The 25,863-nt window shown below is 47.7% G+C and overlaps 1 protein-coding gene across 1 annotated transcript; it reads left to right on the top strand.

Annotated features, from left to right (window-relative positions):
- Window positions 1-16: 16 nt before the first annotated feature.
- Rfk (Riboflavin kinase) lies at window positions 17-25,263 on the top strand. Its single transcript, XM_077627106.1, has 4 exons — window positions 17-268; window positions 6,928-7,079; window positions 20,025-20,127; window positions 23,629-25,263. Exons 1-4 carry the CDS (start codon window positions 151-153, stop codon window positions 23,769-23,771), a joined length of 516 nt encoding a protein of 171 aa, XP_077483232.1. The 5' UTR covers window positions 17-150; the 3' UTR covers window positions 23,772-25,263.
- Window positions 25,264-25,863: the final 600 nt, after the last annotated feature.

Genomic DNA, 25,863 nt, shown 5'->3' with positions numbered 1-25,863 from the left:
AACTACGAAACAAAAACGAAGAAGTCGTCTGCGCATTTACACGGCGCTTTGCATCGGTGTCGAGTAGTCTCGTCGTCTCGTGGTTGACGCTGTCTGTTACGAGCTTCGCTCTTTTTCTGGACGTGTCTGACTGTTCTCTAAAGGTTCACAATGCCCGTATTTCCATCCAAGTTGTCTTCCAATGGCGTGAAATGCCTACCGCTATTCATACGCGGCACCGTGGTGAAAGGTTACGGCCGCGGCAGCAAGCAATTGGGGATACCCACCGGTGAGTGCCTCCATGCTTTCTCCGTCCTCATTTGAATGGATGTCAAGGCAAACACATGGACAGCGGTTACCAGCTTTGAGGGCGATTGCTCTATTTATTTTCAACGAATTTTATTTTTGCTCTGTAAAGCCGGCCTATACGAGAAGCCGGCAATCTGATAGCGTCATAGCGTCGTGTACGTCACGGCGTTCACGCGGCTTCCGTGAACGGATTCTTAAATGTCAATGTTACATCTGTTTTCCTTGTAAGCTTTCCGCCACGGTACGACAAAGAAGTGTGATATCTCTCTGGCTTAAAACATGATTTGCCTGCAAGGTCGCTACGGTTGGTTGCTCATATACAACGTTTCGTTTCTGAGCACTATTGCTTGAGAAAGACATCAGTCCCCGCATTTTATTTTCCTGGAAAATTCTCTGTGGTTATTCAGCTGCAATAACTATAGCTCAAAAATGCAGACCATGTGTACACACAGGGTCTTTTGCGGCGGAAACGAAATCATATCGAGCACCGTATGTTCTTGAATGAATATTCTTGGCAGTACATCCAGTTGCTGTGGGTAAGTAGTACTAAAGTGAGCTATAGTACCGTTGCGCTACTACTGCACTGTGCGAGGCGGTGCGTGTAGGAGGAAAATTTTCGGACATAACTTTTGAGTGTGAAAGACGTTCGCAGGGAAGGACACGTAAAACAAGGGCGCGCGGTGCGACAAGTCTCGAATGCTCGTCTTGCGTAGGGTTCTCTGCAGCCCCCCCCCCCCCCCCCCCCCCTACCTTTCTTTTTTGCTCTCGAGGGTAAATGGCCCACGTTGCCATGGCGCTGTCTGGCCAAATATACGCTACCGCTGCGCTATTAAAATCAAATCGAACGGTGTCGCTGTCGTAGTATGTCGTAACCGAAAATTTCCTGCGATCACCTGCCAGGCAGTTTAAATGCAGTCCAGGTGGCGCATTTACGAATCGTTGCCGGCTCTATTTGCCACAATGTTCTGGAGAACTTAAATGGTGACAAACATCATCATAATGCCTGTGTAGCAGTTTAGCATCATAAACTTATGCAGACACAGTATATAAAAAAGGGGCCATCGCCAGAAGAAAATCGTAACATCTGTGAGATCGAATCAGCACATGACGCAATCAGAGGCAGCTGGTGTGATGCAGTGGGGTACCTTTTTGCTTTATTGCCTTTCTTTAACATAGTGAGAAGGACACAGACTTAGAATAATAACACAAAGCAAGTTTCTGGGTAACTTGTGGTCACTAAAAGCACTTAAGGTTCACAACTTTCCAAAATGCATGTATACACACAAGTACATACTCATGAGTCATGACTGAGTTTTCTACATGTCTGTACTATCGACACATGGGTTCACTAAAGCACCTGCAAACATATTATTCACATCAGTGCGGCGTATAGCAATTCGGCATTTCCATATGCTGTGTGAACATAACACCCACAACAAAAATAATGTGGTACACAGTTGTCATTTTGCACAGACATCAAACTGACTTCTATAAGGATACAGACAACATTTAAATACATTGTAAAATGCACCCCCCCCCCCCCCCAAAAAAAAAAAATCCCGGATAGTAGGGGCGGACTTGTCATGGCTATTCATGCATGGCCTTAATTGTTGCTGTGCTGGATAGGTTTTGTAATAGGCATCCAGACAGGCCAGGCAATGGGCACTCGAGGATATGATGATTAATGTGATTAGAAATATGTTAGGACTGGGCACTCTTGTGGTCTGTGCAGCACAGCTAAGAAATGCTTACAAGGCTCTGCTGAAACGTTCTTGACCTGACCAAAGAGAAATTTAGCTGCAGGTGCTGTGAAAATTTTGTATATGTAACACATTCATCCCAAAGTTGCACAAAAATAGCAAACCTTGTGTGGCATGTTTCTCTCCCATTCAGAATCAATTCAACTCTGGGCATTGAAAAACTCTTCCACTACATCATCCACGTCCAAAGCACTCTTAAGTTTGTCACTGTTGAACCTTACTTTTGATTTGGAAACAATGTAGTCAAAGGAGCAAGACTATGTGAGAGTAGTATTCATGGTCAGTGAGGGGCCTTTGGAAATATGTAATTTGTTGCAACACCTTCTTGATCCCAAAACACTGGGATATTGGGTCTTGGAATTTTATTGGTCTTGCAGACCCTGCGTACTACTATAGGCTGTGTGTTTGTCTCAGCATCCTGAGATGCAGCCACGTTTCATCAACAGTCACTCATTGTAGAAAATTGGCACCATCTCATTGAAAATTCCACAAAATCAACCTGAACATGTCACAGCACATCATTTCTCATCGATGCTCAGATGTTTTGGTGCCCATTAGGCTGAAAGTTTCTGCACACCCAGCTGTTAATTAACCATGCATGTTCTCTGAATATCTGTTGTCAGTCAGTAATTCTTTTAGCTTGCATTTGCTGATCTTCCAAAATTGGGTAATAGACATTACTGACTGTTTCTGTGTTCGAAACTGTTGAAGGCCTCCACAACCTTCCTGCGCCCTTCATCTCTGAATCTTCGCGCTGAAAGTCTGCATGCCACTTCCTCACAGTTCAGTGCAACAGGCACATATTGTACAGTATTTACAACATACATTCAAAAACTTTTCTTTGAACTTTCTTTTGCAAGAATAAAAACTCCATGACTTCTCACAGTTTCTCACTTGGCAATTTTATGATGGCACCTTTAATGGTCTCAAACAATGAAAATTTAAATATATAGTTCTGGAATCTGCCATTTACAACATGAGATGTCATAAATTTTTATTACACCAGAAAAATAAGCTCAGATTCTGGCAGTTTGGTTGAGCTGATGACTTTTCAGAGCCCCTTTGTGCATTCAGCATGGACACAGGGGTAGATGTGTATTATGCCTGTTTCTCTTCTGCTGCAAAAGGTATGTGTAGGTTTAGAGGCATGTGAGCTTATGCTATAGATTGTAAATCATGTTTTGCATTGTAGTGTTGGTTGCGCCTCCTCAAAAGCACCAGGTTTTAGGTGTTTAATAAAACCTCTGTGAAGAAGCTTGCTGGCAGATTACTGTTGATTGCCTACAGGATTTGACAGCAGTTAGTCATAAGGATTTCGAAAAGCAAAAATAGAGCCTGAACATTGCATTTGTATGCCAAAATATGTGCTTCCAAAGAACATGAGCAAATAGGTGGCCCATTGCATTTGTTGAGTGAGCCACATAATTACTTGGAGCAGTCTTGTGGTCATATATTTTGCATGTAATCTCTGGTACAGTGCAATTTTCCTGCTGGATTGGAAAGAAATATTATGGGACAGTTTCTTTTGCCACGTCATCATCTTAAACTGCCACGTTAAATTCATATGTCTTTCATTAGCAAGGGAATTGTGGAGCATAGTAGCAATAATTACCATTCCAAGTTTCCACTCGATGTGAGTACCACAGTGACAAATTAACATGTTGTCATGCCTATAGGAGTTAGTACAGACCTTTTAATAATATGAGCATTAAGTAAGCAGTAGTGATTTTAGGTCTGCATCAACTTGCTCCTTTCCTTGTAACAACCTCGAAACATGCTCTGTCATTAAAACTGCGTCATTTTCTTTTTGCACAATGTAGTATAGATGGTATTCTCATTTCTGCCTGCGTCACAGTGATATATCTTCTACCATGCGCTGTGTCATAAATCGCTGAGCTGCTGCACAAGAGGGAGGTTTCTGACGCCCTCGGAGCCTAGCATTGTGATGCACAGCTGTTTTGAGCCAGCCTGTCTTGAGGAACAGCTGTGCCTTGTGAGCAGCATTTATGTCATTCCGGTGACACCCTGTCTGCGAGCAGATTTATCATCTATTCTTTTCCTCACTTTATGGCATAGCCAAGTACTAAACCCTGACACTTTTTCATAAAAAAGAAAATTGTTTGCGAACTGTGCAGTGCTGCTGCACGTGCACTTACTAAGTGTAAAAATGTTGCTACACTTGTAAGGTTGCATCGTTCACTGAAACGAAGCCTGTGTCTACTTTTAAATGCAGTACACATCAATCTTGTGTAGAGCACTTAAGTGGCATGCTACACACCAGAAAGAGAGAGACCCAGCAGCAGATGCTAGATGGTAGGGGAAACATTTAAGTATGTATCCTAACGTCTTCAAGCTAGACGGATACAAGCATGTTACGTTCAGGCCTTGTCAGTTCAAATATAGTTTGGTGTTCATTGTCTGCAACTCACTACTTGAGCGCTCTACACAACAGTGACATACACTGCATCTTTACAGATCTGTGATAGGCTATTTCACACTACAGATGTACGTAATATCTTAGAAAATGAAGATTTTTTTTTAGCTGTAGACATTCTTCACAACAGTTGCTCATACAGTTAACACAAGAGTGGTGAAATGCCACGTAGGAGATTAAGATGCCCACCAACAGACAGGCAAACAGCCGCCAATGTGAACCTAGCATTGAAGTCTGATAGTCCATTATTGAGGCTTGAGACTTTAGTTCTCCATTTCTAGCGTGAGCATTGCCTGTGCTAAGAGGAAACAGAGTAAGACTTGGGAGAACTTGTTGCTGGGCTATTTGGTGTGCCTGTGTGATTAGCAGAGGGCTGCACAGTACACTGATGGAGACAACTTGCGCTAACTCCCAGCTGTCACTTCATTCTCAGAATCATGCATATATATATACATGCGCTCCCTGTACAGGGCAAGAATTAAGCAAAAAATGTATGCCTGATGTAATTATGGCCAGCAAAAGCTGACTCCCACAATACCCCAAGTTCTAAATACCTACCCTGAGCTACTCACCATGGTGTTGGAAGTTCAGAATAACTATCTTTAAACAAGTCGTGCATAACGTGGTAGTTTTATAACGCGGCCTACAGTTTTGTATATTGTTGTGATTGCACTATGAAAATGTTTTGATTTTATTATTATTATATGCATTCATTGTTGTTTGCTATTCTATTCTGTGTTTCTTTTTTGTTATAAGCTGCCGCTGTCAGATGCTTGGAATTTTTATTTTTTTAGGAGGGCAGGCCTTAGTAAGGTGTTTTGTAACGCATTTTTCCTGCACCTCCTTGGCTTACAGTTTTGCACTGTAAGCCAAAAAATCAACAAATAAGTAATAATAAAGTGCGATTTTAGCATATTCTTAGACAGGCTGCTAATTATTATAATATACAATGAACGCATCACTTACGCACATGTCTATAAAATCAACACAGAAGGGACATGAGCTATAAGTCATAAAGAGCTAGAAGACATTTGCCTGGCTGCTGCCATCCATGATTTCAAACTATAATAAAAAACTGAACAGATGCAAGGCTATATCTGAGAACATCCGGAAGCCTGGCTCATAAAGAGAGGAAAAGAATTAAACCTGTTTGAGTGATGTGGTGATTGTGCGCTTTATAGAAGCAAGGCATGCTCTTTTGATAGGACACTAAAAATCGACTGACATTTAGTCATTTGATTCCTAGTTGATACCTCGTTAATACGGACACACTGAGTTCCGAGCAAAGCTGTTCATAAAGTCAGTTGTCTGCCATAATCAATCATGAAAGAAGCAACAAAATATTCAGAAAAGAAAACTGTTTTGTGATTAAGTTCTGCTTCTGTGCAAAGCGGTATGCAGTGAAGTGGAAATTAAATGAAATTTGGGGAGTTGCAAATATCTTGATTGCCATTACAAATGAACCTCATTATAACGAAGTCTAAAGGGCCTTGCGATTTCTTCATTATAGCTGTTGCTTCATTATAACGATTTGCAACAGTAGCGGGCATACCAGTGAGCTTTCCTGCCGCCGTGTTTATGGAGGACAACATAGCTACATTTAGTGTGCTCGTGATATGCATTGCGGGAGCCTTCAACATGTGCACCGAGCACCTGCCATGCAACTGAACACACGTAGACCTGCAAAATATGTCAGCCTTCCGTGTCATTGATACCCTCAAACACAGAAAAGCTGGCTGCCAAACGTATTGAACCACCTGACCATGATGCAAGCATAAAAACTAAATTTTACATACTACCAGAGATGTAAAGCATGCTCTCACTGGGTCGTTTCCACCAAGGAGGTTGGAAAATGGAGGAACTCTGATAACATTGGCAACTCTGCCGAGGCACAGCAAGGCTGGCGAACCACGCAGTGGGCTGTGTGCCCAATTATCGGCAATAAACAAGAGCATCATTGTCAAGCCCCGTGCCGAAGCTAATTGTCCAAACGCTTTGTGCAGGCCCTGTTAGAGGGTGAATAAGTTTTCCATGTTTTGTGCAGTGCGCAACAGAGCTGGTTATGTGCATCGAATTCTTATAGAAGTGCTGGACACCGTTATATATAAACATACTCAGCACGAAATGGCCAGTGAGGTTCATTGGAAATTCATTAACGGAATTGGTGTTATTTCTTTCAAACAACTGTATACTTACTTGAAGAAATAAAGCTGCATTTGGAAGTTGGTGTAGTCCTGTATGTATGCATCTTTTGTTATCATTGTGGCACTTCGTAAATACCAGAGTGCGAGGCTTGGCTTTACACTGCAGTTAATTTTTAAATAAGGTACTTGTAATCATGCTGGCACGAATATTTTCTTGCAGCATTGTTTTTCCACACATATGAGTTTTGCACTAAAAGAAGAAATGATTAAGTGGAGGTTTCTTTTTTTCATGCTTTCCCAGCAAACTTCTCACAAGATCTGGTCACAAAGGCCCCAGCTGAACTGGAGTGTGGGGTGTACTACGGCTGGGCCTCTGTCAATGATGGACCTGTCAACAAAATGGTGATGAGTGTTGGCTGGAACCCGTACTACAAAAATGAAAAGAAGTCCATGGTAAGCACTGCAGCTTTTTTTCTATAAATGCTCATTGGTACTGTAGTATAGTTGAGTTGCCGGGTTGTTGCTCAGGGACCCATCGCGCACGCACCCCGAAGCCGGTAGCTTGGTCCCCTTGGTGTTGTGTGTGTTAGCTTTTTGTCGGGGTTCCGTGAGAAGCCGCCATCCCAGCGCCGCCGAAATGGGTTTTTTTTTAAGCAAATGCAGCGGATGGCGGCAACGACAGTTAACTGGCAGTGAGGAGGCCCGTCCTTGCAAGGTCGCACTTGGGCCGCAAGACGCGGCCGATGCGTGGAGTCCTGGGTGTTTGGAGAGAGGGTCGCATGTAAATTTTAGGCTTTTAATGGCGGACCGTGTGACAGACCAGACGCCTCAGAGCAAGCAGCACAGGGGTGGAGCGCGACCACAGGGCAGTGCGCGTAGTTTGGACTGGGTGTTCGCCTTCCCTGTGCCCCCGCTGGCTTTTTTGTGCGTTTATGTCTCTGTGCTGTAACCAAGCAGAAATGCACGTCTTCACGGAATTTGCGCGGTGCTCACGAGGCAAGAACCCCGTGAGTATTGGCTTACTATTGGCTCCTTCAGTTTGAAGGAAGTTCTCCTGATTGGCTCTGACAATTGCATTTTCTATTGGTTACTAAAAGTGTCCCCAAAATGCTGGGCAAGGGGATTTAAGGGCGAGTTTTTGGCGCGAATAGGAGATTGGAGGGCAGGTCGTTGGTGAGCACCCGTGCAATAAAGTGCATTGTGCCCCGAAGAAGTTGTCCAGTCAGTTCCACAACGTGTCACCGGATCACCAAACTATCAGAAGACCTCATGATAACACCATCGATCTGTCGATCACTGGCATTGAAAGATCACCCTTAAAAATTAACTAGTATCTTAGTGTTTTTTTTAATGGGGATCAGTATTGAATTTTTTAACATAATGAGTCGGCACTTGTTTCAATCAGATTGCTTCAAATGGTAGTTGACAGTTTTCGTGAATGTTAAAAAGCACAATGTGAATGCTACTGTATTAACAACATGGGAGCACCCAAAAAACTCCTTGGAATGTGTGTCTACATAAAATCAACATGCAGACTTACCTCAACTATCACTTCGGTACACATGCACGGAAAAGACCAGAAAGTTGAATGACAGTTATGGACATGCATGTGAAGAAAGTTACCACGTATTGTGCAAAAGATGAGAAAGAGGGATGTAGTCTTTGGATTGGATTTTGAGTTTAATATCATACATGAAGGACACAGGACGGGACGTGAAGACAGGGACACACACTCTGGCTGAGCTTTCTTTTGATTGTGTGAAACGCATATGCGGTTACAATCAGGGTGTGCGATATTGTAAGTATATATATGTATCACACAGTCAGTATAAAGGTCAATTAAGGTAGTGCCTGCATGTGTGTTCCTGTCTTCACGTTTCATTCTGAGCGTGCGATGAAGTTTCCAGCCATTTCAGCTGAAGCCAACTCACCCAAACCATCACGCTTCTAGACATTTTTGGTGGCTTGACGAGAAATTTTTATGAACCGTATGAGTCCCGCTGAAGGGGATTGCAAAACCTGAAAGAGGATTGTGATGACAAAGCATATGGTGTGTAGGTAATGGTATGTGGCAATGAATTAAAGTATATACAGGAGATCAGTCTAAAAAATGCTTTACTACAAACTTCAGGATAATGGTTTGGTTTGAGGGGGGGGGGGGGGGGGGAAGCTTCTTGGCCGACTTAGCTCACTGCCCGCGGCCGTGGTAGCTGTATGACTTCTGAAAGAGCTTGCACGCCGAACCAGTACAGGTAGTCCTCCACAGCTGACGTAAAAAGCGTTAAATGATGCGTTGCATGCAGATTTGGACGAAAGCCCGGCACTGCTGGTTTCCGCGAAGCGCAGAAGCTGCAATTTTTAAAAATATATTGTAGATTATTGGCTCTCTTTTGAGGTAGATCCTATAGACGCCCGTGCCATGGACCGTGTTAGAAGCACAAACTAAAACATACCAACACCAAAACTTTCGGGACTGATTGGGAAAGCGAAAAATGGGGGAGGGAGCGGCTTCACGAGCACTTGGCTTGCGAAGGCTGGCCGCATGGCGTCATGGCGTCGCGCTCCCTCCAGAGTTTTTTTTCCTCGATCCTCGCACCGCCGTTGCCTGTCTTCATAAGTTTGTTTTCATAAGCACAAGCGCTTGCTGACATTTTGCTCTCATGAAATATGAAATTGCGGCCAGGAAATTCAACAAGACAGCGAATAAAATTTGTTAGGGTCTAAACTTCGTTAAACCTATAAATTGCAACAGCATTTCAAAATTGCCAAGGTCAAACTTTGGCAATGGCTTGGGCCAAATTTGGAGGTCGCCATCGCGGGCACGCTAAATTATGATAGGACATCGATTTTGGTCCAAATATGCCAGGGCAAAATTTCGCGAGTGGCCCGGTCAAATTTAGAGGTCACCATCGTGTCGGGCGCGGTCGATTATGGCTAGACTTCGATTTTGGTCTAAATCTGTCAAGGTCAAATTTCGGTGGTGGGTAGGCCAAATTTTTGGGGGTGGCCCGGACCAAATTTGTAGGTGTGTGTACTTAGCCATTAACTTAACATGGCGCGCTGCTGCTAGGCAACAGCACAAGAACGATCCAAGCGACAAGATTCTTGGTGTGTGTTGGTCTAGTGCTTTCGCACTAAAAGCCGCCTCGCTCACTGCGCTGTATTTTTAAGCATGGAGTGCTTTTAGCTCCCGTTGTCTGCGCGTCGCATGTGACCAGAACGGAGAACACGGATCCGAACCTAAACGAACATTTGCGAAATTTGCAGTTCAGCCGCTCCTGGTCAACACCATACAAGCAAGGCGTGTGCGACGCGGCAGGCTACGTCACGGCCGAGCTCAGCAGTGACGTAGCCTGACGGGTCATTGGATGTGGCTGCGCGTGCTGATATGAACGCGTGCTGATATGAACTCATATCAGCACGCGCGACCCGTTCAATGACCCGTCAGGCTACGTCACTGCTGAGGGATCGCCCGTGACGTAGCCTGCCGCGTTGCACACGTCTTGCTTGTATCTAGGTGGCGTTGCCCGGACGCCGCTGCCGCCGGAGCAGGGCATGCATCAACAACGGCGTCTGCCGTGCAGATCGAGATGCACACGCTCATCCTGTTGGCACTTGGTGAGCGAGGCGACAGCGGCGCGCGAGCGCAAGTTGCCGTCATTACGTAATGCGCGCGCCGGCGGCGGAAAAAGGTTTCGTGGCGCCATCCATCAGCACGGCCAGTAAACGGCTCCGGTCGCGCGGGTCCCCGCGCGTAAAAAGCGGCAAATAAAGCCGAGTGCTCTGTTGCTTGCGAAGGAAAGCTGCGGCTGATGCGGGACGCTCCGCAAGAATCAAGTGCGGCTATCGATATCTATGAGCCGTCCTAGAATATACGCTACGCCTTTCCTGCGGTGAATTTCGTGCTTACGGCGATATATTCTGCGAATTTTTTCGGTTGGTTTGTTGTCATCGATTTTGTTGGCCATTACTGCCAGCTGTGCGCTATAGTTTTCGTTTCCCCGCGCCACCTGTTAATTGCCAGCGATTTGCTTTCTCTTTTATTAGATCGCGCAGCTGGGCGACGCGTCGCGGTCGGTGTTGTTTAGACCGACGCTGTACGGCAGTTTCCCCCGCCTTGAACCGTCCTTTCTTCATCTGTACCTTCAGTTTTATTATTTTTTGTTTCCTGTATTCGGTTGTATGTTTATCTGTGCGCGATATAAAACGTAAGTTGTCAGTCGGCCCCGTGTTCCGTCTTCTTGTCTGTCCTTTCTATCCCGCTCTACGCCTTTAAATGGTCCCTGAAAAGAGGTGTTTGAGGATTGCTATAAAATGCTTGCATTTGTGGAGTGCAGGCCACCGAGTGTTCATAGCGCGTAAAGACCTCAAAAGCGAGCCAGTCAGCTGCGTCGCTCCTTAGGTAGGATCGAGTGCTGCAAGAATTGACTACAGGAGAGGGGAAACACGCATAGCTTCTACAAAACGCATTAAAAAAAGAATTCGTGCTCTAGGTTATTCGTGAAGCGGCGTCCTTTAACATATCCCAGGCATAACGCAACTTTAGAGCCTGTTTGATACGGTTTCTAAGCTAACCAAACCTGCTTCCTTATTTGGTGTCGCTGCCGAAACTTCAAAATATGAACGCGTATCGCATGCTACTGAGAATGCAGTCGCATTATATCCGCCGCGAAAAGCACGAAGGATGATGGGACGCGTCGAACACGCATCCGTTGTGCGCTGCAGTCGGATACAACTGAAGTGCGAAGCGGCGCGTACATCTCCAGCCGATGGCGTCGACCGATTTTCATTACGTCGCGGTTAATCCCCTGTTACGCTAGCTTTGCAGTGCATTAACCGCGACGTCAGTAGAATTGGTCGACGCCGTTAATTGGCTGGAGGTCCTCCATTCAGGTACATGTGCCTCTTCGCTCTTGAGTTGTATCGAACTGTTACCTCTTCCGCCTTCGCGACGGTGAGCGAGACGGAAAAAAAGAACATAGACGGGCGTCCGCCCTTCGGATACCCTACCCGCCGCGGTGGCTCAGTGGTTAGGGCGCCCGACTACTGATCCGGAGTTCCTGGGCTCGAATCCGACCGCGCCGGCTGCGTTTTTATGGCAAGGCGCCCGTGTGCTGTGCGATGTCAGTGCACGTTAAAGATCCCCAGGTGGTCGCAATTATTCCGGAACCCTCCACTACGGCACCTTTCTTCTTTCACTCCCTCCTTTATCCCTTCCCTTATGGCGCGGTTCAGGTCTCCAACGATATATGAGACAGGTACTGTGCCATTTCCTTTCTCCCCCAAAACCAGTTATATAATTTCGTATACCCGGTTCCGCCGATATGAGACAGATACTGCGCCATTTTCTTTCCTCAAAAACCAATTATTATTATTATACCCGGGGGACAGCGAGGGGAGATGATGTGCCTAAAAAATGGCCTGGCTTCGCTTATGCTTAAGCCTAGGATGCGAAGCATACGCGTCGCTTGGCAAGCCGTACTTCTCGTTCTTCTCCCGTTTCCGTGGCTCTTTGTAACTTGCGCTTTGCGGTCTGGCGAGCCGCCCTCTCCCTGGCCGACATCGCGCTACTCAACTCAACTGACTCAACGAGTGCGTCGCCTTTTATACAATTACTGATCCGGAGTTCCCGGGTTCGAAGCCGACCGCGGCGGCTGCGTTTTTATGGAGGAAAAACGCTAAGGTGCCCGCTTGCTGTGCGATGTCAGTGCACGTTAAAGATCCCCAGGTGGTCGAAATTATTCCGGAGCCCTCCACTACGGCACCTCTTCTTCCTTCTTTCACTCCCTCCTTTATCCCTTCCCTTACGACGCGGTTCAGGTGTCCAACGATATATGAGACAGATACTGCGCCATTTCCTTTCCCCAAAAACCAATTATTATTATTACTTTTATACAATTGCGTGACGTCAGTATCTCCTAGCGGTAGGAGCGAGAGTTAGGCCGCCGGCGGAGGCTGCGCGTCCGCAAGCGAGCGCACGAGTTGAGCCCCAGCTTTCACAGCTGTTGTGACGTCATATCACGTGGTGCGCCGATGTAGGTCAAGTGGTAGCTACGCGGCCGCGCGCTTGTGCGGCTAGTATGCTTCGCATAAAAGGCACAAGCACCTCGCCTTGTCCTCCACACTCCGATGGCCGAGGCCCTCAGTGACACGGAGCGACCAGGGTCGGAGCCCCGGTCCCAGCTTCGCTCACGATCGGGGCGTAATTTGTAAAGCACGCTCCGGGGTTCGAACCCGAGTCTCCGCGTGATGCGAGCTCGGCACGTTATCCACTCGACTGCCGGAGCGGTGGGGCGTGCGTGCAAGCGCACAGCGTGCTTCATATCGCGGCCGTGACTGCGCACATATCGGTTGGCACACGGAAAGCGGTGCGGAGGCAACTTCCTGCTTCGAAACGTGATGGGCGTTGTTCTTTTTCTGCATGCCAGATGCTATAGCATATGGCTAGCGCTTGAGCTGCACTCGGCCGCCTGCTGCAGGTTCAGCGCGCAGTTCGTGACCCGAGCAGTGTAAGTACGTGCATGTGCGATAAGCTGTGCGTAAGAGGTAAAGAGCAGCGGCGGAAAATGGTGTTTCAGCAGGCTGCGTGTTTGATCGCGCGTAAATCAGCCGCCGAGGCCAGCCACGTGCGGCCGCTACTGTGGAGGACGGGGGATGCATTCTGTATTTTCAAGCATTTCGGCTGGTTCATGTTTTCACCATAACGACGGTGAACTGCGTACACGATGTGGTCGGGGAAAGGACGCTCTGCTCAACCTCGAGCGCTGTCTTCGACGAAGCACAGCTGCAAAGCTTCGGTGCTTACCACGTGAAGAACGTGTAAATGAACGCATGGGCTGACCGTGTCTCGCGCGTGGGAGTTAGCTTGCTCGAGGCGTTGTAAAGAGGATTGGGCCACTGGGGGATGGGGTATACGGTCGCTGTATACCTAATCTCTTTCCCTGTCCCACACATACCAATTCTGTGCGTGTGCATCAGACGAGCCGTGGGGACCGCCTCCTCTGCAGCCATAGGAGAAGCGTGAAGCGTCTTACGATAGCTATAGGCGGAAGCTTGAACTGCGTGAAGTTAGCTTTCGTCCTTGAACTCGCCGCAGCAGCGCGCTCGCTCGTAAGGCTGATCAAAGCAAGGCAACCACGACGTCCGCATGAAAAGCGTGCGGAGTTTACACGTCGAAATCCGAAGATCGTTTTGCCCTAACGCCAGGTCCAAAGCGTTAGTAAAGCGTTAGTAAAGCGGTGGGTTACGTGTTCTTGATTGGCCAGTTAGCCGCTGTGTGCGTTAACCAGCCCCGTGGAGGAAGCAAAAAGGCAGCAATGACGTCACTCGTTCCCGAAGAGCAGTTAACCCATGTACCATGGCAGCTTTAGCGCCTTTTCGGCCGGCTCGTGCTGCCGCAGTCGCCTCTAGACCGGCCGTGGCCGTGCTGTCTTGTTTACTTTTCTCTACACCCAGGATACACTTTGGCAGCGTTTAATTGGGAACTTGGCGCGAAGAAATATGAACGCAAGCCCTTGTCGCAGAAAAGCCTGCGTCGTCGTTGACAGTGAGCGAAAAGTCTACGAACAGTTCCCAGAGAAGCAACCTATACGTGTCCTTGTATCATCATAACCTGCCTACCGGATTGTGGGCAAACTGCCCACCGTGGCAGGTGGCAGTTAAATTAATGATTGGTCGGGAGAGGTTGCTCGGGAAGAGCTACCTGGGTTGCACAAGCCCCGCCCGTGGCATCGCCTAACCGCTGCACCACTGCGCCCGGAGTGATATTAGGACTCCTAGGGATCTATGAACGTAGAGAAGCGCAAATTGCGCATATATAAGCACCAACCCGAGTTTTGGCTTTACGGGTTTAACGTCCCAAAACGACTCTAGGCTATGAGGGACGCCATATAGTGGAGGGTTCCGGGGAATTTCGACTACCTGGGGTTCTTGCTCACGGGCCTCCAACATTTTGCCTCCATCGAAATGCGAGCGCCAGGGGCGGGATCGAACCCGTGACTTCGGGATAGTGTGCGACGTCAGTGCACGTTAAAGAACACAGGTGGTCGAAATTACTCTGGAACCCTCCATTACTGCGCCCCTTGCAGCTTGAGTCGCTTTGGGAGGTTGAACCTGTAAAAGCAAAGAAAATATGCCATAATTCTATTTGCTGACCCATGGCATTCAAACCTATACGCATTTTCTAATAGGGAGCCCTATATTACGGAGCTGAACCCAGGGAGCTGAAGCGGTTTGCAAATTGCATGAAATGCGGTGGTTTGGGAGGGACCTTGTAAATCATGTGTTTCAATTTTTTCTCGATTCTGTCCGTGAAAAGAGCCGAAATCGCTTGTTAGAAACCCGCCTCGGGCACACTCTCGTCGCTTCAAATGGCGGGACGGCGGGGGGAACTGCCGGAAGTGACGCTATCTGCGGAGAGTCCGGCCGGCCGTGCTGCATGCTTTGTTTGCTTGCGCCGCTCCGTCCCGCGCCCTGGAAAACGACGGATCAACGCAGTCTTCTGCCGATGCCGGTTAATTGATTTCTCCAGTTCGGTTGTACGTTCTGCGAGACAAACTGGCGGTATACAGCGTACCTAAACTTCCTGCACAGAATATGTTACTGCACCAGTACTCTTTTTTGATCGTTTCTTTTTATTTTGTCATCTGTTTGTAAACGGTTTGCCTTTCTCAGTTGGGTGCATATTCATGCTGAGCTAGAGCCATTTTCAGTACTGCTTCATATACCCTTGGAACACGAAGTCTAACCGCGGTTATGCTTATGATCGCTTTTCGCCATTGTCGCACAGCTCGCCACCATTCTCGGTTACGGCAAGCAAAGGCCCTTGGGTGCAACAGACGAAGTGACGTGGTGATCGGCAGAACGGAGCTGTGTTTGCAAATATCTTAGTTATTTACGACGCAGAGTGCCGTCCGGTGGCAGCATTGGACAGTTTTAGCGTAGCCGGGCAGCCGCACGGCAAATATACGGTAGCGCGTGTCCGTTGCTGCCTTTGCCAGGCTTGCCTAGCCACATTTTCCGTACGGTAGCAGTTGCCGTGTAGTTGCCGTGTTCGCCGTACGGTGGGGCTAAAACTCCTCCACCGTATACACCGCCGCGCCTCCCGCAAGCCCTCTGCGCCAAGCCACCTTTCTACGGCGGATCCCTGTCGCCAGCGTTAGGAAAGCGTGCTAAAACTCTTTGTTCTCGTTAACAATAAGCCCTGGGATAAATGAATGTTAAGTGTCAATCCTTTTTGAGGATCGCTGACAGGAGTGAGAGCTGCGATACAATTCTGTTCCCGTGCAGCCGCATGCATAGCAGCTGCCGCTGGCGCGTGTGGCCCGGTCACTTCACGCTAGCTCCTGCGCTATAGGGCGTCGCTGAAATCGATCATACCTTTCTTTTAATATGAAACAATGGGGATGTCTATGAGGCGATACCGTAAGCAGACCATTTGTTATAGCGCTAAACAATTCCAAAGCGCCGTCCGCTGCGACTTCGATGCGAAAAACTAGGCCTAACTAGAGCTGTTGTCGGGCTAGTTGGCGATCGTCTACAGAAGCGATGTTATATTGCGCTAAAACCGCAACACAAAAGAGAACATATAACGCGCTTGTCCTGTGCTGTGTGTTCTTCTCTTTTGTGTTGTGGTTTTAGCGCAATATAACATGCCTAGGCCTAACTATAGGCCTAGCGATGACCAGGGAGCGCTCTGCCAGAGCACCGTCGTCCGCCGCGATCGCGGGCACTCCCTAGCAGTAAGTTCACGGAATTCAATGCTGCGAGCGTTGCGAACTTGTCGCAAAAAGCTTCGTGATGCGGCACGGACGGGACCTTTTTCGACGTTACGGCGCTAGAATGCGTGGCTTGAGCACCGTGAGACGGCGCTGCAGTAAGCTGTTGCTGCGCCGTCCAGGCGTTAACTCACTCCAGATCACCCACTTTAGCATTCTGTTGCATGTTGTAAAAGGCATTCCGGTGTCAAAGGTATACCTAACAATAAATTAGCAAACAAATAAATGACTTTGCCTCGCGCATTTCGTATAAGCATGCCGGCCAATTTAATTGCACCATGTTTACTAAAGTTAGAAGTTGGTGCTCCGGTGCATCTGCGAGTGGACAATACAGCTTCGACGCGATTTCCTTTTTTCTTTTGTAGCGATAGCTACATTACGGTAGCATTTCGAGCCTTCAGCGTGGCTGCGCCGCCACGCGGTGCGGAGCATCTGCCGGCGGCGCGGCGCCGTGGCTGATCACGTGGTTCGTCACTTGACCAAGTTCCACTCTGCCAGCTGTAGCGATCGCGTCACTCCAGGTTTAACCAAAGCTAAACCACCGCCAATTTTTTCTCCTGTCACTTGCGCATGCACCTGCGCACATCATACGTACCAGTTACGATTTCCGACACGCGCAAATGTGGCGACCTCGCTTTCGATGTTGACGCTGTCCACAGTGTCGTTGGTTACGCCGTTTTCTGTAGCCGCTGATGGCTCGAGCATGTGTAGGGTAAGAGTCCAAGCTGTTTGGCACTGCTTGAATCATCCGTTATTTTCTAAATCGACTTGTCAAGCCACTTTAAGTAACGCGCTACACAGCAATACCGTCGCCTCCGGCTGGAGATCCCGCGAATGACGTCAGGACGGTCCCGAGCAATCATGGACAACAGCGACGGTCGCTCGATGCACAGAGATTTTTGCTTTAAAAAAAAACAGCCGTTTGCGTTTATTTCCGCCCATTTAAAACGAGATATTCGTGATTAGCGGATAGATTTTTCGAAAATTCTATCGGCTTCTCTTTAAGGCGGAGCTTAAGTGACCCCTCCGTTTTTTTTCTTTGATTTCAGCGGCTGATTTCCGACTAGACAACCTTGGCTTCCCCTTCCCTATGCAAAGGAGAAGCTCTAACCACATCTTAGCAAACTAATCAATCAAGGGAGCTAAGCGACGTTGGGACGAGTGGATTGTACGATCAAGCAATACTGCACTAGGAACCCCGCCGCTCATTAGAGAGTTATAGCATATCGTTACCGTGTTTACGTTACCGTTTACCGTGTTACCGGACGCCATATTTTCCGGTTAGCGTGGCGCACGCCAGAAGACGTTTTAGGCGTACCGTCTCTCCCGTAAGAAGTTACCGTAAGGCGAAAACGAGTGATGATGATTGCAGATGCCCAGCTTTTAATGATAAAAAAATACGGATGCATTGCAATCATTTCTATGAAGTGAAATGCTACACTTTAATAATCTTTTTCTCTGCATATAAAGACGTACCGACTACACTTCAGCTAACAGCTGACTCAGCAGCTTTTCAAATGTGCCCGTGAAGCTAGACACCTTTGCCTACCCTGGCCAGTAGACAATTTCACTACGTAGACCTCAGTAAGCTTGCATACAGAGCGCACATTGCGTTGTGAGCGCTGTAAAAAAAGCACAACTACGACACCTGTTTGCCGTGCCGCATCGTAGCTTCTTTATGTGTTTGGATGTGAACACTGTGGCGCCATCTAGTGGCAGTAAAAGCGCGCCAACTCCGGGTTGGAGAAACTTTTTGTTTTCTGCAATTACTGTTGAATATACCAAGAGAATTATCAGTCTTTTTTTTCAAGGAAAAAATCATGAAAATATAGAAAAATTGTAAATCGGGCACAAAACTGAAGGGCTGCAGTGTAGTCGTTGCTATTTGGCTATGTACACGACATACAGTCAGGCTTAACTGCTCAAAAATCGGAAAATCTAAAAAACATGGCCTAGTTGTTACTCAAACCTCAACGTATGAGTGAGAGTTTGCAAATGAAAAGCGAATGCCTTCATGTATAGCGAGAAATGGCGCCGAAGAATGCGGCGGCAATGTATTTGGACTGAAGCGGCCGTGTTTGGCGCCGCCATGTTTGTTTACTAGCGAACACTAACTCTCCGCAACGCTAAAAGAGATTCCGTAAAGTGCTTTCGGACCGGTAAGTGGCGGCGCATGCGCAGACGTCGTTTGCCGGGCCCGGTGAACGGTAAGACGGTAACGTAAACACGGTAACGATATGCTATAACTCTCTAAAAATTGTCGGGCATCATTTCATAAAGTTTACGCGTTCCCTAAAATTCGCCGGAGCGACGCGACTGACTGGCCACGGCCATTCTAGCCATGTGACATCTGCAATAATTAACCAATAGCCATCTTAGCCCATCTATGAATAGAAATACGCAGGAGCATGAGACGGAGTAGGGCGCGAACATGAAAAAAGTCGCTGCGCGCAATTGTGGGTTTTCTGCTGCTGTGTCATCAGCACTATTGGCTCAGGTGCCCATGACGACAGAATGTAGTGATTGAGAGATGTTACGTACTCTCTTCAGGGCCCCTTTAAGGTACACAGACAGCGTTGATTTATACTTTTTTCTAGACAGATCTGTGTATGCTGCGAGCGTGCGACTAGGCGTGGGGTAATACGTTTAAGCGCTCTCCTGGTTGCCTGAGAAGGTGAGGTCTCTATCCTCCATGGTGGTGCAAGGAACTTATGAGATGGAGTAGAGACCGTGGCATAAGGCAGGAGTGAGGTCTCTATCCTCCATGGTGGTGCAAGGAACTTATGAGATGGAGTAGAGACCGTGGCATAAGGCAGGAACTGATATACTCCATTCGTTTGCAGCGCTGTGTAGGTTGCGGCGATCTGAGCCAATCAGAACGGCGTGAAGTGCGAAACGTGTCCTTTCTTGTCCTTCACCCCGTGACTGATGGCTCCATCACTAATAAGGAATGAGCACCAGTGTCCAGCTGCTGCGCGCAGGAGACTCGACTGACGCTATGTTTGCGAAAGGCGGCGCACCACTTCGCAGCAGGCCTTGGCAGTGCTGTGTTCGTGCCGATTTTCTCTGCTGATTTAACCAGTGATGAAACGCCCGGTGTATACTTTCAAAACACCATCCTGAACTACCTCTGCAATCACTACAATAATTGTTTAAAAAATAGTCATAACACGTACTGCTCAATTATTTGGGGGACTGTTTGTTGTCTTCTTTGGCCCTGATTGGGCGAGAGAGCTCTACCTTTCACAGTGTTGCAAACGGCATAAAACCGAAATTCTCACACTGAGATCAAGGAGAGATTGGGTGATTTCATTGAAGAGCGTATATGAAGCGCTCAGTATGAACCTTTCCATCGATGGCTCCGTGGGCGTCGCCACTCTGATCGCTGGGTTGTCCTGTGCTCTTGTCGCTAGTGCACTGGAAGCCACGGAACCGGTTTGCAACAGCCCAGAGAGGAGGCGTTTCAACATCCTCCTCACCCGTTGGAAAAGTTGACAAGGGCAAGATGGTGTTCCAGCTGCCAAGCCGTTTAAATAAATTGCATGGTGAAAAGGCGGAGCTGAAAAATGAGCAGTCCTTGAATCACTGTATCCTGAATATTATATTCATTGCTGTGCTGCAGGAAACTCACATCATGCACAAGTTCAGCGAAGACTTCTACGGGGCAATGCTGAAAGTGGTGGTCCTGGGCTACCTGAGGCCTGAGAAGAACTTCAGCTCTCTTGGTAAGACTGCATGGATTCACACTGCCGCTGCCATACATAGCTTTGCAAGAGTCCCAAAGCTGCGCTTAGGTTACGAGATACGCTGTCTGTAGAGGGCTGCGGCACGCTACAGTCGGAGCAGTCATTAACTCAGCTTCGAACATAGCGGCACTCGATCGGCCAGCTAGAGAACCCTGTGACCGTAGCGGTGGCCAAGTGGTTGAGCATCCGCCTCACATGCGGGAGATGCGGGGTTTGATCCCCAGTGCCGCCGGGTACGCATCGGTGATACAATGGGTACAAGCTTTCCCCTGGTCTGGTGATCAGCTTATTTAGGGTGAAATGCTTGGGGAAGGGGTCTTTGACCCCACCTTGGGAAGTCGAAAGTACCTTGTGCCATGGTGCTCTTTGGCCATAGATTCCCTTGAACCATAAAAATTCAAAATCCAATCCTAGAGAACCCTGTGCTCGCTGTGTGTTATGCTAAGAAAAAGCGAATGGTACGTTGGGTCTTCTTTCTTTCCGTCCACACCGTGAAGCTTTTACTGTGGAGTGGCTCTGCTGTAAAGGCTGGATCTTCAGATTTCCGCAGCTTAATCGGTTGTACTTTCGTTCTTCAGATCTCAGACAGCACGATACCTTCTCCTAAGTTAGAGCGGGGCGTGAAGGTCGCGTTTGTGACATTGGTAAACATTTATCACCTCGTGAAATTCGCGGTCGCCCAGTAAATCATCTGTGGTTGCGACGTCACAAGTGGCTATACGAAATCATGTGAGGCATACACAAAAACTGCACTATTCGCTAACCTAAAATTTGAACAGCTGATTTTTCGGACTTCGCGGCACAGTGCATGACGTGCCCCTACAGTCTATATATGAGGGCCTCATTTCCTCATTTTGGAGTCTCTTTCAGAGGCAAAGGCCAAAAGAAAAACTAATCAATAATTAAATAAAGGTGAGGGAACGTCTGTCCCAGCATAGCTATCACAGGCTTAAACCAATCAAATGAACAGGTATTTAAAGAGATTGCACCGAAATGGGAACCCGAAGTCAAACGTAGAAAAAAGCAAAAAGAGGCGCGGTGTGCCTGGAGTGGAAATGCAAAGCGAGGACCGGAAGATGCTCACAGGACGTTGTCTGAGGCGAAGCATGTAGCTATAGGCGGTAAGTGCAAGGCACGCAAGAAAGAAAAATAGGGGCCCGAAATATCGGACGTATATCGCAACAGATTGCTCGATTTTCGACCCTATTCACACTCGCCTCAGCACCGCCCCGAATAGCGAAGTCTCAGTATAGTGCCTATAGTGGAAACGCGCTCACTCGGACTTCAAAGGGAGGGGGGGGGGGGGGGGGGGGGGGAATTCGAAAATTGGTTCTGAGGAAAGTAAGTGGCGCAGTAACAGTCTCGGTGGACACCCGAACCGCAGCGTGAGGGAAGGGGTAAAGAAGGGGTGAAACATATCCCTGTCTGTGTATGCGCTAGTCAATATGTTTCACAGCTACAACCAACTAGCCCAAATGAAAGCCTTAGTAAAGGAGGGATTGAAATAAAGGAAGAAGGTGGTGTAGTAGGGGATGGCTCAGGAATAATTTCGACCACCTGGGGATCTTTAACGTGCACTGACATCGCATAGCACACGGGCACCTTTTGTGTTTTGACCGCCTCCATCGAAACGCGGCTGATCCGTCGGGTTGATCCGTTTTCTGCTTTAGTCGTGAGGACTAATTACGAAGGCTAACCCGACGGAGCGCTTGCTTTGGCCGTTTATCGGTTTTCTTATCTTTATCGGCATCTTCACCTTTCTGTTTCGGTCATGCCGTATATACAGCGGGCTGGCTTGCGCCGTTAGACTTTGCCGCGACCCTTGCGTTCGGCAGTTCATTCATCGAACACCGAGCCCATGGATGAAGGCGGCCGCGGTCCATCGCCTGTGTACACGACGCGCTGAGAGTCTGAGGCGTGTGAAGTCCCAGGATGCACAAAACTGCTGCTTCCCGCCATTGTACTGCCCAATATTTCGAATGTTGCCGTGCGCAGTCTGTAGAGTCTGCAAAATCGGTTGTCGACTGAGCTCCGTGTTCACGCGTAGCTGAGCCTGCCGGAGCTCGCGAACACGCACAGGAAAAAACAAACAAAAAAGGCAGTTAGCATTTAAACAAAAAAATTGGCGGCGGTTTAGTTCTGGTTAAACCTGGAGTGACGCTATAGCTACAGCTGGCTGAGTGGAACTTGGTTACGTGACCAACCATGTGACAGCACGGCGGCGCAGCCACAGGGTTGCGCCAGACAACGATTTGCTTGTAGGAGACGTAGGGCTAGAAATTACAGATGGCACTGAAGACTATATACTTCCGTGCGGTGAATGCGAAAGCATACGCGTGGCGTGTTCGGCTGTGGCGATAGCGCACTACTCATGTGTAGTGGCCAGCGAAGCTCACCTGTTTGCGCCGCGCGGATGGAAGTTGATGAAGACGACGATGTCTGAACACTGCGCCAGAGACTGGCACTTTAGCACGTGTTTTGCTGTGTTGGTGGCATAGTGCTGTAATGCAGTGGCCAGCGAAGCTGATCTGTTCGCGCCGGCCTGAGTTTGAATCCCACTTCGGAAAGAGTTTTATGAAGAGTTTACTTTCCTGATGGTCTAGGCACTACCGATGACGTCATTAAGTCACGCGAGCGGTTTCGGTCCGATCCTCGTGGATGTCGGTCAGCGCCGGATTTTCGGACTCATCAGCCAGTACTGCTTTCGCATTAATAACAAACAGTTCCAGCGGGCTACGCACGGCCGCAGTGAACGGCGCCGGGTGCGGGCTCTCTATCCCTAGTACAGACATACTCCGGCGCCTATGCGCACTTCCATGCAGATCGAGGTGACAGATTGCGGTAGCGTTTAGTGAGCCGGAGTGCCCAGGCACCGAATGAAAGCACGTTTCCGCTGGTGAACGGACGGCGGTTCACGTTGCATCGTTGCATCGCTGTTTTTCGTGCACATGGAACCCTACTATGCTATAGTGCTGCTTTCCCATTCTAATCCACCCGAACCCTTACGCCACTAGCCTGCCGTGAAGGCCGGAATAACGGCGTGTTCACAAGTAGCTGTAGTAGTAGTAGTAGTAGTAGTAGTAGTAGTAGTAGTAGCAGCAGCAGCAGTAGTTGTAGTATAGTAGCAGCAGCAGCAGTGGTTTATTGAAGGAAGAATACAGAAAGGAAAGAACGAATGTTGCCGGCCGCAGAAATTGCCGTTGAATATCTTGCTAAAACACTCTCTCTTGTTTTAAATGAATGAAACTTCGTAACTATAGGACAGTTTTTGTCGGTGACGAAAGAGCAAAGTATATGCACTTGTGTGGGGTTATGGTGTGGGTTTATGAATACTGACTCTGTGAGGGAGGAACCTCTTAGAACAGTTCCTTTCATTGCACAGTACTAGCATGCCATGTGTGGAGTTTTACTTTCCAGTGGTCTTAATTGAGCTTTCTTAGTGTTTCCTTCCAGTGCTGATCTTTGTTTCCCTTTGCCCAGATGACCTTGTGGCAGCAATTAAAGCGGATATACAGGATGCAGATGAAGCCCTGGAGCGTGCAGAGTGGCGGCATTTCAAGGACCACAAGTTCCTCACCGAGAAAGTTGCAACTGGCCCTGAAATTGTGCACAAGGAGACATGACGACGGACAGCCTAGACAAAATTCTGAAGAAATTTCAACCGCCACTTTTGTATGTTCCTTACTCTGGCACCACCAAATTATTTATTTCACATTCTTTCATTAGTCTTTCAAATTGCAGCACATTCCTTTTACCCAGTGTAGTGCACCTCAAGGGCATGGTCTTCAATAGGAAGTGTAAATTCATTATGGTACTCCAAAGCACTACTGCTTCTATAATGTAAACTAATGGACCAATGCGCTACTATGTGTTCTTTTGATTGTACATGAGCATGTCCCGGTGAATTCTAACAGCACAGATGGCGGCAAGCTGTCTATGATGTATTGTTCAGAGCAGTCGGCTTTGTATGTGTTGTGCGACAGTGCTAGGTGTCCACTCAGTGGAAGAACTGCTGTAGTTGTTAACATGCCTAGAGCATCCTGGCCAAGAGGGTCATGACATCACCGCTCAGCTGTGGAATGGAATGATTGAAACTTCAGCTAAATTGTGATTATGAGGTCGTGGTACGACTGCAATGGTACTATGACATGTAAGGATGTAAAGTACATTCATTCAGGTGAAAAGCAAATTCGGATAATTAGTTCTGAATCGAACTCATGACCCTTGCGTTGCGAATCAGGCATGCTACTCCTTGGCCATTAAGGCCCATTCGTTCGACTTCGTTAAAGGGAGACCTTGTGTGTCTTCTGGTGTGTCATATGGTCTGTTATGCCTACTGATGTATGCAAATCAGTGTGTAGACAGGCTCAAAAGATCATTAACACTATTGTGTCATACCTTCAGGCAGAGCTTGCGTGTCCCCGTAATTTTTGTATGAAAGTGTTATTGAACCGATGTTAAAAACTAAGTAGGTGATGTCCTGTGATACGGAAGCAACCTTATGTTGAATAGGTTCTGTACAACACTATGCTGGGTAATTTTTTCTTCATCCCAATCAGTGTGTCCCGACCACGGTAATTTCTGGAAGTGTTCCTATGAAATTTTTATTCTGTGCATATTGCTGCAATGTACGGATACCTGTTATCCATTGCTTTCATTGAGCAGAAGAAGTCTACTGTGGTCAAATAGTGCATTGTTGCACAATGCACAGAAGTCCCCCCCCCCCCACCTCTTTGGCCTTCCTGTGTATGCGCACAGTATGAATTAAGTGGTCATAGCTGATTAGTCGTGCAAGCTATTTCAGCTTTTCCATTGCAGTGCATTTCCCTCTACATGTATGTCTTCCTTTGTCTGCACAATGCAGGTCATTGAGATTACAGTGCTTTTCTGCCTGCATTTGCCATTACTCCACCACCTCATCAATGCAGCCAGCAGCAACATAAAACCTCCCAGTTACGGTGACAGTCTTTGTGCACTTCGTTTTTTTTCTTTTCTGCTCTTAAGTCACTACTGTATTGCATTTCTAGAAAGATCTGATGAATCAGTACTTATGCTATGCTCTCTGAACATGTGATCACCGTTCCACTTGTTTCTTCATTAAAAAGTTCACATGCATCTGGCCTCCCTGCATTCCTTTGAAATACGACTTGCATACTCTGGGGCATATAGAAAACCCACAGAACAATACCAGCTGAACTCCGCAAGCAACTCTCATGGAGTACTACCACTTCTACACAAACTGCAATAGCTTCACACACCTGACGTGGTACATGCCACTCTCCAAATTCAGAAGTCTTTTCTTTAGATCGTGATAGAAATTACTACCCATAATCGCATAAAACACACCAAAAAGTACATCAGCAGGAATAGAGTGGTGTTCCCTATGTGTTCCATCTTTCTGGGTGCAATTTTCTTGCGATAGCATTGGAACCCTTATAGGAAGACCAAATTCGTCATCGGCCACACACAGGCCGAGAGCGCAGGGCCAGCACAGGCCCAAGTCCAGAACACGCGCACCACCGAGACATTTCGTTCACCTCGTCTTCATTCACAATATCCATTGCATGGCCCCCGGTCGCAAAAACACCGTCTCGGTGTACATTAGGGCGTGGCAGGGGATGGCGAGAGGTAGGGCTTGAGTCGAGAGACTTGGACATACCGGGACAGAAATTTTTCGGAAAGCCCGACGCGGCGAGATTGCGACCAAAGCAAGAC

Source organism: Amblyomma americanum, chromosome 6 (assembly GCF_052857255.1).
Source record: "Amblyomma americanum isolate KBUSLIRL-KWMA chromosome 6, ASM5285725v1, whole genome shotgun sequence".
In the NCBI taxonomy this organism is placed as follows: Eukaryota; Metazoa; Arthropoda; class Arachnida; order Ixodida; family Ixodidae; genus Amblyomma; species Amblyomma americanum.
This window is presented reverse-complemented; position numbering and strand designations above follow the sequence as displayed.

Bases quoted from the DNA above. Each gene is read 5' to 3' on its own strand.
- Rfk (XM_077627106.1), top strand. From the start codon at position 151: ATGCCCGTATTTCCATCCAAGTTGTCTTCCAATGGCGTGAAATGCCTA. The intron at 269-6,927 runs GTGAGTGCCTCC...ATGCTTTCCCAG, and splicing joins GCAATTGGGGATACCCACCG to CAAACTTCTCACAAGATCTG. The intron at 7,080-20,024 runs GTAAGCACTGCA...GCTGTGCTGCAG, and splicing joins AAAATGAAAAGAAGTCCATG to GAAACTCACATCATGCACAA.